This window comes from Ailuropoda melanoleuca, chromosome 5 (assembly GCF_002007445.2).
Source record: "Ailuropoda melanoleuca isolate Jingjing chromosome 5, ASM200744v2, whole genome shotgun sequence".
NCBI lineage: Eukaryota > Metazoa > Chordata > Mammalia > Carnivora > Ursidae > Ailuropoda > Ailuropoda melanoleuca.
The window spans coordinates 87,860,358-87,883,226 of record NC_048222.1 but is presented as its reverse complement, the minus strand read 5'-3'; the positions used below and the strand labels follow the sequence as shown (position 1 = coordinate 87,883,226).

The window sequence follows — 22,869 nt, the reverse complement described above, 5'->3', positions numbered from 1 at the left end:
CAAGAGAAACTCTTTAGTTGGGATTGATTCTTAGTCTGCCTGTGTACCCACATATCAGAAGACCCCTGGGAAACATGATAAGACGTTTGGCTTCCAGGTCTTGGGTCTGAGCCTTTCTGAAATCCTGCTACCTCCCTATATTGTCCTACAGAGAAAGGAGGGTCCAGATCAGACCCCACGAGAGTTCCAAGGAGCAGGCAGGCAGATATTTCTCCATAAAAGCACTCCAGTTCCCTAAGCCAACTGGAGGAACCTCTCCTGAGAGATGGGGTAATTTAACATGTAGTTTCCCTTTTAAGTACCTATTATTGACTTGTATTTTTTTCTTCTTTCTTCCCCTTCTGGCAGTGACTTTTCATTCTATTTAAAAGTCTGATATTTTCCAAAAGCAACAAGCAACATGTTCCCCTCCCACCTTTTTTAAAACTTGTGAGCACCTAAGTGACTATGGTCTCAAGGGACTATGGAATGAGGCAACAGAGGGCCTTCTTTTTTCCAGGATCTTGTGCTCCAAGGAACATTCTTAAGAAAGCTAGACAGAGCAGTGAAGTACCTTCTGAGGGCCTACAGTTCCTCTTCCCTGCTAGCCATGCTGGATCTGGCAGGACGCCTCTCGTCGTTGCTGTCCTATTACTTTGCTTCCTGAAAGAACATCTGTGGAGAGTGGTTCCTGGTGTCCCTGAGTAACCCTTTTCTAACAATTCAGCCAGTGTATTTTCCCCAAGAGTAGAAAACACTGGTTCGGAAAATCTAGTGAATTTTAGTTTCTTGTGACTGTGTCTTCAGAGACAAACCTAAGCACTCAGTCTGTGAAACCTCTTGTTCAGATTGGGCTGGGGCAAACCTTCCACCCCTTTGTTCCCTGAACATGGATTCTGATACTTCGGCCGCAGATCTATCCAAATATGGAAATGATCCGAGGCAAGGGAAATTATTCATTTACTTTCTTAACATTTACTTGTTTCATAAGAGTGGACGACAGCAGGCACAGGAAAAAAAAGCTCTAGTTGATTGAAAGCTTATTATGGATATGCAAGGTATCTGGTTCCAGAGTATTACAGACTATACTTGTAGTAGTTTCTCAAATTTACCTTCCTTCTTTTGTTGGAAAATATACCAGTGAATAGGATGGAAGAAGGTGAGGTGAGGTTATTTGTATGGGGAATGGTTAGGGTCAAACTGTCACCTCCGAACCACCCATGACCACTGCTTTTATGGAGGAATTACCTTCAAAGTAGTGGAACCTGGGTGTAGGAGAAGAAAAGCAGACAAGAACACTAAACTAAGAAGGCAGGCACCTGATGGCACCATAAACAGCTTTATTCTCATACCTACATAGTAATTTCAGTGATAATTGTAATTGTTATGGGTCACAAGGCAACACACACGATGGTAGCCAACACACACACACACACACACACACACACACACACACACACACACACGCAGACTACAGGGTCAGAAAAGCGAAGATTCCAACCTCAAAGGTGATGTACGTCTGTATCATTTTTTTGTAAAGACTGATGCTAAGACTCTACAGATTTCCTCTCAGTCTCAGCTTGACCTTTGATTAGTGGGAAATAAAGATTTCTGCATGTTCTCCCACCATTTGCAGCCCTGAAAACTAGGAAGATGGCACAAATTGCACTTTGAGGGTCCTCCCACATCGCTGGGCCCGGGCTCACAAAGAATCTCCATATGGAACCCAGCAGCTCGGATCATCCTGAGAACATTCTCTCTGCTGCACACTGCCATTCCCCTCAGTCTATAAATACTTGCCCTGAGACTCATTCTGGAAGGGTCCTGACTCTAGGTTTAACTTTAGTTAAAAAAACAAAAGTAACCCACAATGCCTGTCACAGGAAACCTTCAGGGCTATACATGGAGTGGTGTTCTCATGTATTTAAGATGGTAATTGAGTGGGAATGTCAAAGTTATATGTTGAATTTTCATTAAGCTGCAACACTTCAGCACAAATAAAAACCTAAAATGTCAGCAGCTGATGCCAAGTCAGTTCTACATGCAATGACTTCGGAGGAAAGAAAGAGGCGGATGTTTAACCATGACTTTCTGAATATATTACCAAAGATGATGTGCAAAATGTTTCTCTAACGCCCTTGAGGGTGGTTCACTTATTCATGTCCTGCGCTGTGCTCAGATTGGAGCTCATCCCTGGGAAAGCCCTTCCCCCACCTCCTCTCGTCAGGCTGTGGTCCTGTAAGGACCCTGAAGGCTTCACGCTAAAATATTGCCACACACAGTAGAAGGGCTGCTGAAGTCTGCTCTACTGGTGACCAGAGTTTGCCCAGGAATCTGTCACAGTCTCCCCAAGAAACTCCACGCACAAGAACCACATGTGAAAATCTGCCACGTGCGAACAGAAGTAGTGGTGACACTCTCTCCTTTGCAAAGAGAAAAGCTAACAGATGTTATTTCTTAGCTGTACTGCGGTGTGTATATTATGCGGCACACAAAAAAAAAGCTGACATTTTTAGAAGGGCAGTGATCTTTTTTTAATCTTGTTCACGCATTTAGTCAACAAATATTATTGAGTAAATTGCCTTTGCATCAGGTTCCACGCTAGACTATGCAAATACAGAGATGAGTAAGACAACATCTTCGACTGAGAAAACCATCCAGCCCAAGGAGGGACACAGACTGCTACAAACAACTGTGGATCACTTGGCAAAGGCGCTGGCCCAGGGCAATGGGGTGGAGCACCAACTCCATAGAGAGGCGTGGGGTACTGGGCCAGGGCGAGGGCAGGCTGGGTGGTGCAGGCAGGAAGGGGATGCCTGGAGCGCCTGAGCAAAAGAGGGAAGCCAGACAGTGCTGCTGCAGCCAACGAAGCAGCAAACGGTATCTAACATCAAGAGAAGGGCTAGGGTGGAGACAGGGCTGAGAGGAATGCAGGGTCAAATGTTTAAAAGCTTCGTATTTATTCTGTTGGAGAACAGGAACCCCTCACCTTGCAGGACTTCCCCCTGACAAGCCAGCCTTATTTCATTTCTTAGAGCTGCCACAGGATCTTCCCACATGCTTCCTCTCTGCCTGGAAAGCTCTTTTCCCTTCCCACTCCAAGCCCTTACCTTACACATTCTTAGCTCACGTTAGACACCACCTCATGTCTCATCACGCTCCCTGAGAAAGCCTTCTCTGACCCCCAATTAAACCAGTGAAGAAAATCAGAAAGCCCAGAAGCAGATGCCAGTAAGCATGGGAATTTTAAATAAGGAAGATATTTCAAATCAGCAGGGAAAGAATATTGGGATAATCGACTATTCATTTAAAAGAAAATAAAGTTACACTCCTATTTTATGTAATACATAAAAATAAATTCCAAGTATTCTGAAGATGTAAATTAAAAGTATAAAATGTAAATTAAAAGTATGAAATTAATAGAGGCTATAAAAACATTTTTACAAACTGGGGATAGGAAGGCCTTTTTAAGCATCTCAGGAATCCCAGAAACTAAAGGAAAACATTGATGGATCAGATTTCTCTGCAATTAAAAGTTTTTACACTATAAAATATGTCATTGTAAGTAAAATTAAATGCAAATGACAGAGTGGGGGAAAACTCTAGAATATCTGACAATGCCTAATAAGTGTAAAACATAAAGAACTCCTATAAATCAAAACAAAAAACCCAAATGAAAAAAAAATGGGGAAAAGATACGAACAGACAGGTCACAGAAAAAAGAAACAGAAATAGTGTCTAACTATAAAAATCACTAATGATTACATTACAGTGGAATTCAAAGAGATTAAAGTAATTTTTAAAAAGGTAACTTTTTAAGCTTTCAGAGTGCCAGGAAAAGCAGGGAGGCGCTGAGTAGACACGCTGCTGCGAGAATGGGGAAAGGGATGCTCACACACACTGCAGGTGGGAGTCGGGCTGGTAAAACCTTTGGGAGGTTGATACAGAGGCAACTGTCAAAATTCAGAATGAATGCAATCTATGACCCACTTTTAGATTTCTTGAAATTCTTCAAATCAGACAAGCCTAAATTGACTGGAAAAGTTTTATTGAATGTAAGAAAATCAAGGTAACAACAACAACAACAAATCTCCTTTTCAAGATAGTTTTTCTCCTAGGGACATAGTTCCAGAGCTTTCCTCCCCTGCCAACATTCCCTGGGAGAAGCCGTAACTTCGGTCCCAAGCCAGGAAGGGAGCTGACCTGGTACCACTGTGCTCACTGTGGGGCACACACACATGCAGGGGGAAGTCGCTGCAGAAAGTACAATATCATGTTACTAGGACAGTGTCAGGTAGACCGTCCAGTAACGAGAGAAGCAGATCAACGGCATCACATGGCTGTGGTCAAACCTCTAGAAGTTACTGTGGCTCAGTGTCTAGCCACTGTATGGTAGCAGATCAGAGCTATGGCTCATGCGACTTCTGACGAAATTATTGCTGTAGAGAAGTGAGCAGCATTGATACACCTTCTGGAACTAAAGAACTACAAATCAAGTGAGACCACAACCTACAAAGATACTGTGATTACAGCTTCCTTCAAACACCATGTCCACTACAATCCTAAATTTCTCCAGCTTTTCCTGAGGATCATGGAGCATTAGACATTAACAATTCTGCCCAAATACTAAGCTCTTAGAATTTCCCCCGAATTACTTATTAGACGATAAGGATTTCTTTTTCTTTGGCGATATCTTCTGTGAATGTGGAAACAAGCTGATGTACGGTTTGTCTGTCCCCACTAAGTGGTATGAAAAGATTAAAGCTCTGTTCACAATCCCATTTAGATACTGCAGTTCTTGAGCCTTCCATGCCCATGCTCTTTAAGGAGAAGGGTTCAACTGGCCGAAAAAAGTAGGTCACTTTCTTGAGACTATTTTTAAACATTTTTATGAAGAAACGTTAAGAAACGTTTATGTGCACATAAATGGAGTACCAGGTTCACTCGAATGAGTATCACGTTGAATTGACACTCTTTAAATAAGACCAAAATGCACGTGTGGGTAGGTGCCTATAAACATAGCACTTCTTGTCCAATATGGGAAATATAGACCACTGAAGAGAAAGGATCCACGTCTTTTTACAAAACATAATTGAAAACAAATTTAGCACTGCATGGCTGCACCCGTTACAGGGCTTCTGCAGTAGACGACAGCTCCTTGAAGCCACTGCAAAGACTCCGGTTATCAACACTGCAGGCTGCTAGTGTTCTTGTGCCCCCCCAACCCACCCCAATCCTCCCAGGAGACCTCTTCAGAGTGTACTAGGGCAGCTCTAACAAGCTATTTCCTACATCATGAGGGGCAAAGGTGGCCCGGGATAATACAGGCTTAGCTCAGCTTTCAGAGCAGGAAGGTGGGGGTGGAAGCCTATGCTGTTCAGAGCCTGCAGTTAAGCTCTGCTTAAAGGTATAAATAATATCTGAAAAGGACCTACTGTCTTTGCATTTTCTGGCAAAGGAAACATCTGACCCTCTAGCTAATTTGATCTGGTGATCTTAATTTTTAAAAAAAGTGCCAAGCATGTAATTCCATGGAGGCTAGCAATGGTCTTTTCTGAGAAGAGCTGCAGGTGGTTTTCCAAGACAAGAGCACCCTACACTGGGCTCATATAAATAACTTCCATGTGGGGAATCTCAGCTGTTATCCTTATCTGAGATGGATCTGGAAGGGTGGTCTTTTCACAGCTAAGACTAGAGCATTCTGAACTCATCTCCCAAACAGAGCACACCTCATTAAAGAAAAACTATCAATGGCGGTTAGTTATCAGGTTGGCCCTTGATATGGCTCAGTGAACCAAAATAACTTAAACCACTTTTATGGAAAAATATATAATGGGTTTAAACAGCTCATCTGAAGATCTAATTTGGAATGATCCTTTATATCTCTGAGGAGGGCATCTTTAGGTTAGATTGGGGTTTCTCAACTTTGACACCACTGACATTTTGTGCCCAATAATTCTCTGTAGGGGTCTACCTGTGCATTATAGGCCACTTAGCAGCATTCCTTCCTTCTGCCCACCAGATGCCAGTAGCATCATGCTCCCTTCCTTTCCCTCCTCCCCCAAGTTATGACAACCAAAAAAATATCTCTAGACTTTGCCAAATGGCTTCTGGGTGGAAAACAACCCCCCACTGGGTTAGGCAAAAGTAAAGTTTATCTCGTGCACCATATGCTTAGTAACATCCACATCTACTGCCTTCTCAGAGATGGAAGCGTTATTGGATATCAGTAGGCCCTTCGTATCCATGAGTGATGTTGGGGCAAGAGGAAGCCTCTGATGGAGGAGAGGGTTCCAAACCTGCTATCATAGCAGTCACAACATTGTTTTGAAATTTCCAAAAACTTTTAAGGGACATAAATGAAAGCGGGCTAGAGAATAAGAAATTACCCAGAAAATTATTTCCTGTCTTTTCAAAACACACTGGATTATGACACTGAGATTTAAGCACTTGGAATCTATGACTGTGACAACAGAGGACAGTATTACCAATAACAGTGACAGTAGCTGCCCTTGACGGACAGCTTGGTGTGTTCCAGATAACTACCCAAAACATTTCATACACAATAGTTTATTCAAGACTCTCAGCCCCACCTGCTAGTAAAAAAGGATTGTCTCTCTTTTATAGATACAAAAACTGTGGCTCAGGGAAGTTGAGGCACTTGCTCAAAGAAAGGCTCTTGTGTGATGCTTCTGAATTTCCCACAATATATGTGTAATTACATCAATCTGTTTTAGGCCTTTGATAAACTGATTTTTCATCTCAAATATTCTATCTACTAAAAGAAGAATTCAGCGTCATATTTTCAGAAGTTAATGCACTACTTCTTGCCGATCTTAGAGGCAAAGGATAATTTACCTTTAAGGTGGGAACGGACCTCCTTCTCCATGTAGGAAGTAGGGAGGTCATACGCTATGGTCTGCAAACCGGGCTGGCACAGCGTGTTGTCCCTTGCAGAAGCAGTTAATAAGCATTTCATAGTCTATTCAAAAAATTTGAAAAGTGGAAATAAAAACAGTGGAGTGACGTGAAGTAAATGCAGAATTTATAACCATGAATTCCAGCTGTGACAATTGTGAACTCTGTGCAGTTCAGCTCAGTTTACTTTGTGCATATTTACTTTCAAAGATCGTTCTATCATTCTTAATTATTTTTGGTGAAAGAATGAGGCAAGGGTATAGAGATAAACCCACAGGACAGTCTCAAACCTAACTTGAAGGAAGAATTTCAAACGTGACCGCTAACAAGCCAGACGTGTTTACCAAGGCCTATGCCAGTTGACTTTCTGGAAATGCTTGTTACTTATCATCTGATAAAGGTGCTAATGTGCATTTACCTGGCTTAACGTCACAGCAAGAAGGCACGGCAAAAAATACCCTGGGTAATTCGTACCTGAAATAACTGGGACTTTTTTCATAATACCTTCTGAAAACTATCTATTTCTACTTACCTCTAGCAGAAGAAAAATTGAAAACAGTGTAGTGTGTGGCCATTTGTGGTTATGCATGTTATTTGAATTCTGAGTTATTTCTGTCATGTGGTTGGTAGACCACCCCCAACACGTCCTTCGGTGAACTACCAAGAAAAAAAAAAACCCTGTCCTCCTCCAGAAATAGATGACACATTAGCCTCCCCTGATCCTGTGGACTTGAAGTAACAAGCACCAGGGAAGCAGAGCAAAGCAGCTGCCGCTCCTGCCAGTGACAGGAAATAGCCCCACTCTTTCTGGGACTGGCAGCGCTGGCATGAATAATAGCGATCTCACTTCTTCAGCGTTACCAAGAAATGAAATTGTTCCTTTCCATGCTAATGGTGGTGTGCTCCTGGATTCTGGTAATGTGTGTGCGTGTGCACGTGCACATGTGCCGTGTGTACACGAGGCAGCACACATCCTAATACCATCTGTGACTGTCATGTGGGTGATCACCATGCACTTTCCATCCAGGAAGGCTGCTCTCATTCGCCCCATCTGGGTTTGATGCTCTTCAGCGGTTTTCACCTACCAAGACCTGAAGGGTGAGCAGATGCTGGTCAGGGAGAGAGGGAGAATACACTTGCTTGGCCACACTCCGGTTGTGTAATATCCTCTCTATTCACCTGGTTCCTCATCTGTATGCACAAGGCTTAGTAACATCCACCCGTCACACTTATTGTAAGGATTAGAAATAATATCTGTAACTTGGTATGGGAGCTCAATCAATGGTAGGGATTGTTTATGAAAATTGCATTAATTTTGTTAGTTTGATTTTAACAGTAGTCTATTGTATCTAGGTAACATTCTGGGATATTAGCATCATTTTTCATACTATATTCAATTACCTCTTTGTTGAGTTATAAATGAAACACTGCTCCATTTAAACTTCTAGACTATCAGCCTGAAAACTGACATTTTTGTCCATCGTTATAATATGGGCATTTTCCCCAACAGAAAGGAGGAGTTAAAGACTTATGGGTCCTCTAATAGGCCACTTGAGTGCTAAAATTCTATTTCATGATGAGGAGTCTCATTTCTACTGTTTCTCATGTCTTGCTCTGTTGTTAGGTGCAGTGTTTTGTGTATTACCCCGCGTTACTTATGTTCCGAGGTTACTATTGTTATACATCGTAACACAGAAGCTGAGCTGGAACATCAGGTACTAGTATCATGAGTTCTTTTTAAAAATCGGCAGTTTATCCTCCTTATGAGATTTAAAAACAGCGAACTGGCTTATCAGCAAGACTGCTGGCTGCACCATGACTCGAGCGCGGCCTTCTGATGGAGCAGCCGTCTGCGCCAAAGGCTTTTGGTGGCTACGCCTGCTTCCGGGGTCCCGGGACGGGCTGCTACCATAGGGCCACCTGAGCACCTGCAGGACAAAGGGAAACCGAGCCGTGTGGCTTCCCTCTAGCCCAGCCTCCCAAGACACAGATAGAGAAGGCAAGGTGCAGCGTGTGCCGGCCCAACAGAGTGAATAGCTAGAAGGACTTTTCAATGGAGGCAACATGCGATCTCTTTGAAGCCGAAAGGTACTACTTCAGGACTGCACTCAAAATGCCACACCTGAAATTCAGGCCCCAGCACTATGAGGTTCCCACAGTCTTCCTCCTCCCTAAGAATCAGGGGTTCAGTGCCCCAGCCCCAGGGCACCGGGCATAACCTGTGCTTCAGTGTCCACGCGAAAGGTAGATTCAGGTCTGGAGTCCCTGTTCCCCTCACTTCAGTGACCTTGTTATTCCTGTCAGTGGCCCAGCCTGCGGAGAGATCTGATGAAGCACAGGGACTTGAGAGTGTATATGTTGCCATGGTTACTGCCCCCTTTACAAGTGTGATATCACTTCCTTTTGACTTGTGGTCTGGGAGGAAGGAACGGGAGGAATGGAAACCAATTCTGGGCTAAGGGGCGGTGGTATCTCGTCTTCTTAGCATCAGCAGTGAAGGCTCTAGTCACAGCCACTTAATAACAGTAGGACCTTGGGGGAAATGTGGGTAAAAGAGGGATCTGGATGACATTGTCTCTAAGTCCCTTCCAATTTAAAAATTCTATGGCCCCATAATTTTACTTGGTGGGCAAAGAGTTCCACTCTCCCAGGTTAAGCCGACAGACACACATGTGATATGTAACACACAATATTTTCATTAAGGGAAGAAGCTCTGTCATATTGTACATCCTTGAATGGCTAACCAAAAGCAATGGAATGAGAGCGCCACAAGGAAACCCCACATCCCAGGTAGCTGGACTGTTAACGGCCTCAACCATGAGCAACACAGCTGGGAACCAGAAGTATGTAATTGCAAGAAAACTCCATTCACTCAGCCCCCGAGGAAACATAAGGCATTAGCCTCTACTCTTTTTCAGAGTACGTAAGATGAAATGAGGGAAAGAGGTTACAAATGTAGGTTTTCTTGGAGCAGACACTGTCTGGAGATTACTCATTGGCCAAAGGGCTATGGGATGGGAAGCACAATATGAATGACAGGTGACAGAAACTAATAAGCTGCTACTTCAGGAACAGTGGACTTTTTACTCCCCCACCCCCAGCGCCTTACTTCACACAGTAAAGGCTTCAGAAAGCACGTTAACTCCTTCAGGCCAACGAGAGCAGGCTTGGGTTTTCAGACAAGTCCCTCTCCCATCTAAAACGAGAAATGTACTGATTCACAATGACCCAGCCAATCCTCTCTCTGGCTGGAGAATTTCCTGAAGCAAGCTTGGTGCTTAGGTAGATGATTCACATTTTTCTGGCCAGAAATGCACTCATTAAAAACCAAACATTCCCCTATTGCCACATGTTATTTCTTGCTATTGAATCCTCCCTCTCTTGGCCTCAGCTGCAACAGACAATCTAGAAACTTCAGCCAGGTCTTCAGGAGCACAGAACCATCTCTAGTCAGTGGCTGGCAACCTTGCACAGAGACTTCCTTTAAGAAGTGTGGTCCTTAAATCCAGTCAATGAATTAAACTGGCATTTAACCATAAACACCTGCTATATTGTTCACTGGAGCTAGCTCCATGAAACAAAATAAAACTCCCTTATAAATGGAATGTATACTAATGGAAAATCCACTTTACATTTGTCCCTGTAACATTTTATATGCATTATACTACAACATTCCAAGAGGCCTTTTAAGAGACTTTTATGTTTGCCCTTTGTCTTCTGAGTCGAAAGAGTGAAAACTATGAATTAATTACTGCTTCGAATCTTACGGATATATATTTCTCTCTCCTGCCTTAGCAAAGAAGACAGAATGAGATCTTTAAATGACTTGAATAAGAGCAACTAACATTCCCAGTGTGGCTTCCAGAGTCTGTGTTTATATTTTATGACATTTGACACAACTTGAAAGCCTACCTCCTCCTCGCTCCTTCTCGTCTTCTTTCAGCAGCTTGCCAATGGAATTATACCACTTGAATTGTGGATCAGGGATGCCATAAACACTACAATTAATCAAGGCACTGTTCCCTTCCTTGACTATGATATGGTCAGTTCTGGCAATGATTACAGGCACAGAGCCCAAGACCACGTCAGTGCCATTTAAAGTGCTATTAGTCACACTCTTAGCAGTCGCTAGAGTGGATACTAGGATTAAAAAGGGCACAGTAGGTAGAAAGCACACAGGCAGATGGTTCTTCAATTGATCCATCTTCTTTGCTTGCTCTATAAGGCAACAGAGATGGTTTGCCAATGGAATCTTCTATCGGAAAACACGCTGTTTAGAGCAGGCCATGGGACAAACCTGTCCTGGATCCATAGAGCTGGTTCTTGATTAAGAACCTGTTAAAAATAAAAAATCCACACACACATAAATATTAGCATTCATACTTTAGCAACATGATTTATAAAATGTTAGAAACCCAGCTAAAATACACACCTATATAATTTTTAAACACACAAATTAGAAGATATTCCGAATGTTAAATTATATTTTTCACAGAAATCGTAACAGTGTAATGTTATTTTTGCTATTGAAACATACAGCTCTTAGTAAGAACAAATATATATTTTGTATGTTAAATTTATATCACATGACTTCAGAGAGTTCCCAAACCAATTCAGGCTTCCTTCATTTAGCATGATAAGGTCTCCTTCTACCCAATCACCTCTTTCTATGGTGGATGGCCTGACTGTTCACCTGGGGTCCTTCTTATCCTCTTCCCTTTCCTTCCAGTTGATTTCAGTGGTCCCAGCTTGTGTGCTGCCAGCATATGGAAGGGCTCCACCAGAATCTGTCCGGCATCCTCCTCACTCCCCATTACGGCTTCTAGATATGCCTTGCCCACATTCAGGCAACTGCCCATGCTCCTTTGAGCTTCATACCATCTACCTCTCTCTGCTCCATTTAATCATTATCTACCAACTTGTGATCACTCACTGAATTCACTGGTTTCAATCTTCATCCATCTCCTGGAGGCAGGGGAACATCAGTATGAATGGGGTGACATTATGGTGGCTGCACTGCTTATGTCCAAAGATCTAACCTTCACCTACATCTTTAGCCTCCATTTCATCCATGAATCATGTCGCCACACCCTGGACCTTTCATCTCTCCACATTCTAAATTCTGAAGCTCTAAGTAGTTCTGAAGTTCTGCCATCTTTAACTGCACCCAACCGTCCTTCCAGATTTCTTACTCCCCTCACTGAACTTTCTAGCCCTTCTAGTTTCCTCAGTCTCTATCTCTGTGCCCCTCCCCACCCTGACCTGCATACTCCATGCCTCTCTCAGTCTAATCACATGGACCACAATCCCCAATATCCTCACCCCCTGTCCTTCTGCCACAACTACTCTGCCAGTATACAACTGGGATCAAGCCGATCACTTGTCATCCTGGCTCTGCACCCAGAAGGCTGGAGCACCTACTGGAGAGAATCATACAACCATGGCATTACTGCCAAACTAAAGGAACCATCTCAGACCCCTGCCAGGCCCTCGGGGACATCTGGCAATCTGTGTATCAGTGCTGAGTCCGTTCACTATCCTTTTCCCAAGATGCCTTAAGCTTTTGAATCAAGCACCTTAACCCAGTGGTATCCTTACCTTTCTCAAAAGAGCTTTCTCCTACTAGGTTGTGCAGGCATGAATTCCTACTTTCCCACCTTTTGGAAAGAATTCTCTGTCTTATCCTAACTCCCTCCCCCACCCCGCCCCTCACTCCTCAAATGACTACATTCTGTATTTTGCCTGCTCTTCACTGAAACAGCTCTTGCTCAAGTGACCAGTCACTCCAAGTTGCCAAGTTTTCAGTCTTTCTCTTGCCAGATCTCTGTGGCAATTGCCACTATTAACTTGTGAGCAAAGTTCCTTCCCTGGCTTCTGCACTCTGCTCCTCCTAACTGCTCTCATTATTCTTTACTGGTTCCTCTTCTTCTTTCCAGTCCTTACGAGGCAGTTAACCCCTAGAGTTTCATCATTGGCCCTCTTCTCTTTTTACCCTCAGCTCTTACCGAAGTTCCATTTCCATGCCTTTATTTAATAACTCTGAAATCCATGTCCTCAGTCCTGACTCCTTCCTGAATTTCTGACTGGTATTACCAACTGTCCACTGAACAGCTTTAGCAGGATGCTTTGCAGGTAACTCAAAATTAACATTCCCAAGCCAAACTCACCTGCTAACTATGCTATATTTCCCGCATCCCTTGTATCAGTTCAGGGCACCACCATTAGCTCAGGTATGCATGGATAGAATCCTCATTTCCACTATGACCCTTGGCCCCTCAGAACATAGCTACAGGTTGCTGATTCCATCTCTTAAATATTGCTTGGACTGTTCCATCCCTTGCATCCTCTGAGTAAGCCTCAGTTTAGCCTCCCTATCTTTTCCTTACCAGAAATGGTGCGGTTGCCGTCTATATGACCTGCCTGCCTTCAGTCTTACCCCGGATCCCAATCCAGTCCCTACTACCATTCTGCAACCCAAAGTCTGTGGTGCCATTTCTTTACTTAGCAACCTTCAGTGTTTCTGCACTGTCTCCGTTAGAGAATCTTAATTCCTTACCCTTTTTATTACTTTATTATATTAGTTTTTTAATAATTACTGAATGTCAACTATTAGGCAGATATTATTGTAGGTCTGCCTGCATATTGTAGAGATAGAAGAGTAGACAAGACAGACCTTTCCTGTTATGTGGATACTATATTCTCAGGGGGAAAAACAGACAATAAATAAATACCACGTAAATAAGAACTTCAGCTAATGATGCATGCTGCGGAAAACACACCGTGATGTACTCAAGTGCTGAGTTAGGCAATCAGGGAGAACTTCACTGAGGAGGTGGGAACTTCACAAGGAGGGAACTTCACCAAGGAGGTGGCCCCTGAGCTGCAGGCTCTTTAAGAATTAGCCACCTAGATCTTGGAGAAGAGCATTCCAGAAAGAACAACAAAAGCAGATGGGGCACTGTAAGATGGTCAGAGGAGTAGACATGTCCAGATCACCTATGACTTCGCAGGACAGAGTAAGGAGTTTGGATTTTACCTAATGTTCACTAGAAAATTTTAAGCAAAGGAGTGAGAGGATAGGATTTCTTTTTTAAGATCAACTTTACTGTGGTATAATTCACAAACAATAAAATGTACCAATTTTAGGTATACATTTTAGTGGGTATTGACATAAACAAAATATGGAACGTTTCCATCATCACCAAAAGTTCCCTTGTGCGCCATGTTTACACTGATGCATTCCGGTATTTGCTGTGTGTGTATGTATCGCATGAGGTAAGGTCTGAGGTTCATTTTTCCCCCACATGGATATCCAGTTGTTTCAGCACCATTTCTAAAAAAGACTCTCATTTTGTCAATGGATTATTTTTCCTTCTTGTCAAAAGCGGTGAGTCTACTTCTAAACTCTGTTCTGTTCCACAAGTGTTTATGTCTATCCTTGGGATGTGTACCACACTAACCGTTCTGTCTGCCTCATTCATCTTGGCATCTGCAGTGTCTGAAGTTGTCCCTGGCAATAAGTTACTGAATAAATGAATCTCTCTCCAAAGGCAGAAATAATTATTCCAATTCTGTAGACAATGAAACTGAAGAGGTAAATAATTCAGAGGTGATAAATTAACTTCAGACCATATGTTGCTTCAGTGGGAAAGACAAAGAGTTTTCTTAGTGCTGTAGACTTCCATTCTCCCCCGTGGACTCGAGTGCCTTCCTGCCCCAGGAAGGCCAACACATTTTTCCACCAGCAGGAATTGTGGTCTAAGGGAGATAGCACAGGCTGCAACAGCATGACACATACCCTGTTATGACTTTGTAAATGTTTTCTTTACTTGGCTAACTTGTGGTTTCCTTTGAACAGGGAAGTTGTAAAGCTGACCTATTCAATACAGAATGGTTTTTAAGAGCATGGCCTCAGGTTGTAGGTAGACTGGCCCAGGATCCGGGATCTAGCCACCCTCATTGGTTGTGTGTTTTTGGCCAAGAACACCAAGTACAGGACAATGATAAGGATTCATGATCAAATGTACATAACACACTTACATAACACTCAGCTTGATAAACAAGAATTGTCAGCATAATGTATAAAGCATCCTTTGCTGAAATTATGCTTCTCAAGTTGATTTTTATTATAGCATTTAAAAGACCTACCTTGTTTTTGGTTTTGTTTAAGACGTGATTGACTGCCCTCCCACCACTGGAAGTAATTACAAGGGATTTTCAGCACTGGGTCCTTTTGCAGGGACTTGAGTCTGAAAATACACAAGCTGCCCCTCTGGGCAGACACTGCACTGAGCATCCTGAGGACAGTATCTGGGGTCGCTCCTCTCTGACTCCCTGATGCCTGTACCAGAGCCGATGCCTGACTAAATAGCTTGGGGGAGAATGAAAGACAGGACAAAGTATGGGGTAGGTTCCAGTAAGTGTGTGTAGTAAATATACTATATTTCTTTTTTCACGAGGGAGAATGTGACAAATGGGAGATCAAACTGGGTTTTAAAATGCAGAACTCTAAAACTGCTTTCAAACAAAGGCTGGCCACTTTGGTTTTTTACTTGCAAACACCTTGCGCTAGCAAGAATAAAGAGAATGGGACACTGCTGTTCTATTATATTTTAATAATGTCAGTAGGTACTTTGGGCTAGAAACACAGCAACTGTTCCAAAACTGTAACTAGTTCCCTTAGAGACCTTCACAGGTACAGAGGCAGAGATTTTGATCTTAATGCAGGGATTTCAGTTAGCAAACTCATTCCTCCTCCCCCATCTCACACCCATCCTTTCCCATTTTGAAAAGTTACCAAAGTACAGAAATCATAATGTATAATTTGTAGGTTGTTTGTGTCAACGCAATTACTCAAAAACTCTCTGTGAACATTTATGTTCAAATATTTTCAAAATATTTTCAAAAATAATGCATTTAACTGACCAACACTAATGAATTCAAAGTTTTTAGTAGGAATTCACCAGATCTCATACCACGCCCTTTTAGTTTGTTTATTTTTTTAAGTATGGCTTCTGTGCTGGCCACACTGCTAGGGGTCTGGGGCAGGCAGTGGGGTGTGGGAATGCTACAAAGCTCAATAAGCCATAGGCCAGTCCACTTATAATCTACTAGGGAGAGATATAGCTAATTCGAGTATGTTCTCCAGGTGCAGTGAGCTTAGCGGTGGGTATGCAGAAGGAGCACTGGCTGGTCTGGGTGACACCTGGAAGAGATGTTTGTTGACTGCCTAGCCAAGACCCATCCCAATTCCACCTTCCCCTTGCCACAGCCCCACAGCTCACAGCCATCCCGGTCCTTTTAATCCTCCAATGAGCCTGCAGCTTTTACCGAATTTGTGACACTCTTCCCTGGCATATGATCTTGCATTTTTCTTAGCTTTGTGTTGAGGAAACTTCTTTTCACAATTACAAGCAGAGCTCCTTGATGGAAGAAGCTCTGGCAAATAGCTCTGTAGAGTTTTCTTAGTACTGGGCACCCAAAGTAATGCTTACACATGTACTGTATGAAGCCACACTTATGTGGGATCCAATGGCAACTGGAGTAAATTCACAATGTGTTGCCAGAAAAACATACAGACATCATGTCACTTTGGGCACTGAGGAAATATTCTACAAATGTACTTTGCACAGCTTGTCAGATGTTACAGACAGCATCGTGAAAAGTTCAGTTAATAACACTATAACATTGTGAAAGACATTTTAGCTACCAAACACTAAACCACGAGTACTATAATCCAGCAGCTTAAAATGCAGTCCTTCAAAATACAAGAACAAAGGCCACAGATTCCAAAACCAGGGTTTAACAAAAGCTACAATGGACAAATTGTTAAGCTTCATCTGTTTGCTCATGGCCTTTGGGAAAACTTTCATAGAATATTTTCTATAAATAAAAGAGAAAATATTTAGCAAACATCAAATGTCCTTTCTTTCCTCAGCCTCTTCTCTATTTCCCAATGATTGCACTTTATCTGAAAAACATGTCATAAAATGCTTTGTTGTATCTTATTTTTGTTCCTTCACCTATAATAAGATATGACTGTTGACCATATATTTCTGGAGTTGGGAGGAAAGTGCCCCTTGTTTAAGGGTGCTTTGGACTAAATGAATATACATTGTTTTTTCTTGGCATTTCCCCATCAACTATGATGAGTAATTTTATAGTTACATAACTAGATTTTGTCACAACATCTATTGAGAGTCACCACTATTTTCATTTGTGCATAAATGATGCCGTAGACACAAAGGCTGCCTTTTAGTTTAGAACACATTCTTTTTTTCTTTTTCTTTCTTTCTTTCTTTCTTTCTTTCTTTCTTTCTTTCTTTCTTTCTTTCTTTTTCTTTCTTTCTTTCTTTCTTTCTTTCTTTCTTTCTTTCTTTCTTTCTTTTTTTCTTTCTTTCTTCCCTTTTTATTATGTTCTTGATAGGTTTCTCCTCATGCAGCAAGGAGAAGAAATCCCAACTTCATGGGAAATGAAGAGAAACACTGAAATATTCATTAAATCATAAACACTAACTTTTTAAAACTGGTAGGCAACTAAGGCCATTTTGGTTGTGGCCTCAATTTGGACTCCCCTAACTTCTTTTAAGATCAATTTTAAGATCAACATATACAGGTGGTGTCTGAATATGAATTATGAGAATCCAAAGTCAAAGTCCAAAAAACTTGTAGAACAAGAATATTCCTGTAGTAATTACTACAGTCCAGAATCAAATCATTTAAGTGCTAAGTCTAATAAGTTTTATCTCAATGTCCACTTGTATTGCACAAAGATTCATACTGTCTTTGTTTCTTCCCTATAGATGTTCTAGAATCTATATGTGTAGAGATACTTAATGCCTCTAATAACACAAAGGTAATTGCTCACTCAGATGGCAAATGGGATCATTACATGAAAGAATGGAAGAACATTGTTTTTAGGTTACTTTTAGAAGCACCCATATAAGTCGGTTCAATCCAAATCAATACACAATAACAGAGAAATTTTTCTGTGCCAGGCATACTGCCAGGGATAAGGAGTACAAAGGTAAGACCTAGTTCTCACCCCCTGTCATCCACAAATCTAATAGGGGGAGAAAGAAAAGTAAGGCAAAATTTAAAGCCAATGTGAAAAACTGATCCATCAGAAAGAGTCAAAGATCCACTGGGGATACAGGAGAGGAGACCCAAGTCATCTGGAAGGGCCAGGAAGAACATTCTATAAGAAGTGGCCCTTTAGTTTAATTATAAAGGAGTTCAAATAGACCAAGGGAGTGAAGCTGACCCAAAAGGAGAAAGAGCATATTCAAGAAAATGCTGATTGGAGAGAACCTGGCACATTTGGGGAGCTGCATGGAATTAGGCACCAACTCGTGGTATGGAGAAGAAAGGAGGGGGAAGAAGGATGGAAAAGTAGGCTGGTCCAAATAACAAAAGGAAAGATGTGTAATACCAAGGATGGGGCGCACTCACAGGTTCTGGAAGGGGGAAGTGACATGGCCAGTTTCATGTTTAGAAAGATCACCTTGCTCAGAGTGTGGCTGATGATGTAGAGATGGCTAGAGGCTTACTACACTACGCAGGAAGGAAAGAAAGAACCGGTGTGAACTAAAAGCAGTGGGGAAACCGAGACGTGGGCAGATCCAAAAGAAGTACAGGAATTAGAATGCACTGGATTTAATGAGTGCCTGACTATACCGCGGGTGAAAGGGACTCCAGACTTCTTGAACGGCAGTGCCTCTGGTCATACCAATAGCTCCCTGAGGAAAGGAGGGTTTCATTCGCTAAGAACCAACGCCTGGCACGGTGTGTGGAATACACATGAACACATGAGTTAGGAATTTCAACCAACAACTCCCTGGGGCTGCACTGCCCAGTTGCTGCTATACTTGGAAGAAGGCCTGTCTGCTGGCGGTGTGGCTGAGCAGAGCCCATGGTGGCTCCTGCCTGTTGCACGAGCCTCTCCTCCTGGCTTCACGCTCTCCTTGCTCTGCAAGTCCTGGCTGATGGAAGGTTTGTGAGGACAAGCCACCGCAGTGACACTTACATTTAAAAACTGTCACAAACTGAGAGCTGTTTAACACGGCAGCGTATCGTGGGAAGAAGCAGAGCTCTCTTATGGAAGTAGTTAGTCCCTAGGAGGAAAAAGAGACTAAGAGCCTCGTGGCATTCTTGGCACCCCCTTTGTCTATTACCTGCGTGATACAGGGATAATTTATAAGCTACTTAATGGGTAGAACAAAGGATATATCCTGACTTGCTGGACTGTGGTGAATGGCCACCAGATGAGCTCTTTTAAGCTCACCCAACAATTTAGAAGGAGCTAGAACAAAAGGTCTCAATCCTACTTTATCAACTGCACTAATGTTCAGGCCTCTACAGAATTCTATGCTTTGTTGTTTTTTCTATACACAAAAGGCACATACTTTTCAAAAACGGATGTTTTAAATCACCGTTTTTCAAACCTGAAAAGGAACGCTAGGCCCAGAGATGCCATCTTTTTAATACTTTATTTTTGGTGGTGCATAATATTAAGAAACCATTCTTGGCTCTTCATCACAATTTTCCTACACGGTACGCTTTTCTGATTAAAAGTAAGGCTGATAAAAAATAAAGCTCTCGAAAATGTAATATTTTAAAAAGGAGGAAAAGAAAAAGAATCACAGTAAAGGTTTTCCTCTACAGGTACAAGTATCATTAGGCAAGATAAAAACAGCTCTATCATACCTATCTGTTCACATAACTAGAGTATTAGATCTGGAAAAACTCACATGTGTTTTCATAAAGGTTCCCCTTTATACAGGATGAGAAAGGGAGGCCCACAGAAGATGAGCAATTTCCCAGCAACACACAGTTTAGTGGCTTAGAACCAGGATAAAAAGCTCACACCCAGACTGGGCCTGAATTAAACTACAATCTCTTGGTCAAACAGAGGCAATTTTTGAGTTGTGCCAGCAGCTGAAACACACATTGAGGGCTATTCTAATCATACGTATAACTTTTAGAAGAGTTTACTGATGTTTCAGTGTGTACTCAGCTTCTTCCAATCCTCATTCTAAATGAATAGGCTAAAATAGTTTGGGGCCCAATTAATGCAAATCCTTAACTGATCACAGAGATGTCTCCTCCAGAATCTGATGGTCCAGGGAATAAACCAAATCTGGGAAATGAACACAAATGGGATAGACGCACTGGTGCACTGTGCCTTTATGCTACCAGCTCAATACCCAGAACACATTACAATGCAGATAAAAGGGTTAAGATGCTGGCTTGGCATTTTTCTTGCATCTCTGACACCATCACTTATCAGAGTCTATACAGCTATAAAACCTAAGGCCAGCTCAGACGCACCTCTGTGTAGGTCTTTGTCTTCCTGTACCTATCACAAGATATTTTTCCAGTATCTCCTCCATTTTAAAAAGTAATTGTGTCCTTTCAAAATATTTTCCCTACTCACTTGGAGTGTGTGTATAGGGAGATTCACATTTTCTTTCTAGTACAGTTAATTTATGTCATGTGCTAATCTATCGTACTACTTCTGCCAACTTTCAGTTCTTATTTTGATTTCATCTCAAGCCCATTTCCTTAGAAGTTCTTGATGTACTTAGTATATAAGCCCCTATATACAGAGTGAAGTCAGGCAGGGGCTGATGGGCATCTGGAAGGCTGGACACATCAATGAGTAAGAACTCTTCTCTCGCCTGGAAAAATGGCCAGGAGATCCCATGGTGTCAAGGAGATGTTTTATTGAGGTGCTGACCCCTAGCTGCCTGCCTGCAGATCCAGGCTGGCCAGCTCTCTGCCCAGACAGAAGAGGCTGACGCATGTCCGCCGTGCAGCAGGGTATACTGCTCTATAAATCAGAAGCAATGTTCTTAACATGCTTTCCTAAATCGGATATATGGCCCGAGGCAATTGCCAACATTTACATTTTCTTGTGGATTCTGGTGTACTTCGTAAACTCCTAAGGCCTTCATAGTGAAAGTGCCTTTCTCAGTTTCCCCACTTGACACAGACAGCTTCCCAACTGGCCAGATGTAATGCACTTGTGGGCAGTTTTCTATTGACGTGATATTATGAGGGTGGTTGATTATTTTGTGCTTGGATAGCCCGTGATAAAGCTATTTCACTTATCATGAGTATGAAGGACAGTATTAATAATACCCAAACATGATACAGAGCAATGTCTAATAGGAACGTATCCAGTGTGCCATGGGATAGCCAACGTGAAGAGGAACTTGCTACAGGACTCCCTGCAGCCAGAGAACTGAGCTCATAATACAGTAAAGGGTTGGAATTAGGTTCCTGGGATAAGAAATGGGATGGACCCTGAGGTTAAAGTCAAGAACAGAAATTTTGGGGTGAGCTGGGAAGAGGGCACTAGTTTAGCATTTTAGGGTTAAAACCCACAAACTCCTTTCCTCAGTTTTGCCATTTACTAGGAGATAACTTCTCGGAGTCAGCTGATCCCTCGGAGCTGCAGGCCCATCTCTTAGGCTCCTTCTGAGCTGCCACTCAATGACCACAACAACCAGGAGTGTGGCTGGGGCTGGCTGAAGGATGGAATGGCAAGTGGCAAAGAAGAGGAGAAGAAGAGGGAACAAGCAGGGAGTTTCTTATGTACAGTGAAGAACTCACTGCAGGAAATTCAATCAGCGCAAAGAACTGTGGTCGCCAAGACATTCAGGACTTGGTGAGGGCCCAGGAACCAGCTTGGGCATCATACGGCACATGGTAACTTGTTCTCCGTAGGGAAGGCAACTTCTTGAGTGTTCCTCATATCCTAAGCGATATAATGAAAAAGAAAACCGCCTCAAGCTCCCAAGGCCTTTGGACCCTCCATCTACACCCTCCAGACACCCTCACCACACTGCTGAGGTGAATCAGATTCCTGCAGGGCTGGACCACTGAGGGGTTGGCCAAGGCGTAACACAGTCCCCAGCTGGGGCCTTGAAATCTTCATTTCACTTGATAATTCACTACAGAGAGGTTTGGGTCTGCTCTTGCCATTTGGGGGGTATAATTTTTATCATGAAATTCCACTATGATAAAATGTGGTTGGTGTTCAAATATTTATTGACTGTCCTAGGAACCAGGCATGCGTTACTTTTTTTTTTCCCCCCTTTTTTAATGACTAGTAACAATCTAGGCATGGGGATGCTTCAAGAAAACGAAAATAAAACACAAAAACTTTTAAATTATTTCAATGTAATATTTCCAGGGGTCCTTTGTTAAAGAGTAAAAGCCAGAGAAGGCCTTCCCATGGCCTCTATAATTTGGCCCCTAGCAGCCTCGCAATCTTCATTTCTGACCTCTCTACCCATCTCTCACTCCCTGCCAGCCACACTGGGCCCTGCTAATCCTGGAATGTGCCAGATATACTGGAACCCTTGCACTTACTATTCCTTCCATCTGAAATAAGTCCCCGGGATGCCTGCAAAGCGCACTGCCTACATTTCCTTTCTCAAATGTCACCTCATCAGCAAGGCCCTCCCTGGTCATCTTACAAAAAATAGCACCCTCCAACCCCCATCAGTCCTTGTCACCTTTACCGTGCCTTCATACCGTGAACTATCCTGTTCCAAGATATGAGCTCCTGGACAGATGGACTTCTGTTGTTGACACTGTTCGCTGTCGTATCCCCATGTCTAGAAACATGCTTTGCTCATTGCAAGGGCTTGGATATCTGCTGAGTGAATTTGTACTAGCTCTATGCCCTCTCATTTGGACACATTACTAACTTGTGCAAATTCTTCCTGCAAATTCTACCCATTTCTTAGAAATTCTGGGTAACTAGGTCTATTCCTTACCACAAAACTAACTTTAAAATATAAACCAAGATTTCTTTAAAAGTCAGTCTTCAGAAACACATCCTTCCTTACAGGGAGCCCTGAGAGGTGAGCTGCTCCCAACACAGCCCGGGAGCAGAGGCTGAGGGAGAGGGTCCGTCAGAGGACTTGGGGCTGCTGTCCGGCATGAGTAATGTATTTGGGG

General features: G+C 42.7%; 1 protein-coding gene across 1 annotated transcript in view; it reads right to left on the bottom strand.

Moving 5' to 3' along the window:
- The window catches only part of MFAP3L (microfibril associated protein 3 like), a 38,894-nt gene that overhangs the window by 6,739 nt on the left and 9,286 nt on the right, over positions 1-22,869 (bottom strand). Inside the window, exon 2 of the mRNA XM_002928983.4 lies at positions 10,810-11,232. Within this exon, the coding sequence (XP_002929029.1) occupies positions 10,810-11,101 (292 nt within the window). The 5' untranslated portion in view covers positions 11,102-11,232. The remainder of the gene's footprint in view (positions 1-10,809; positions 11,233-22,869) is intronic.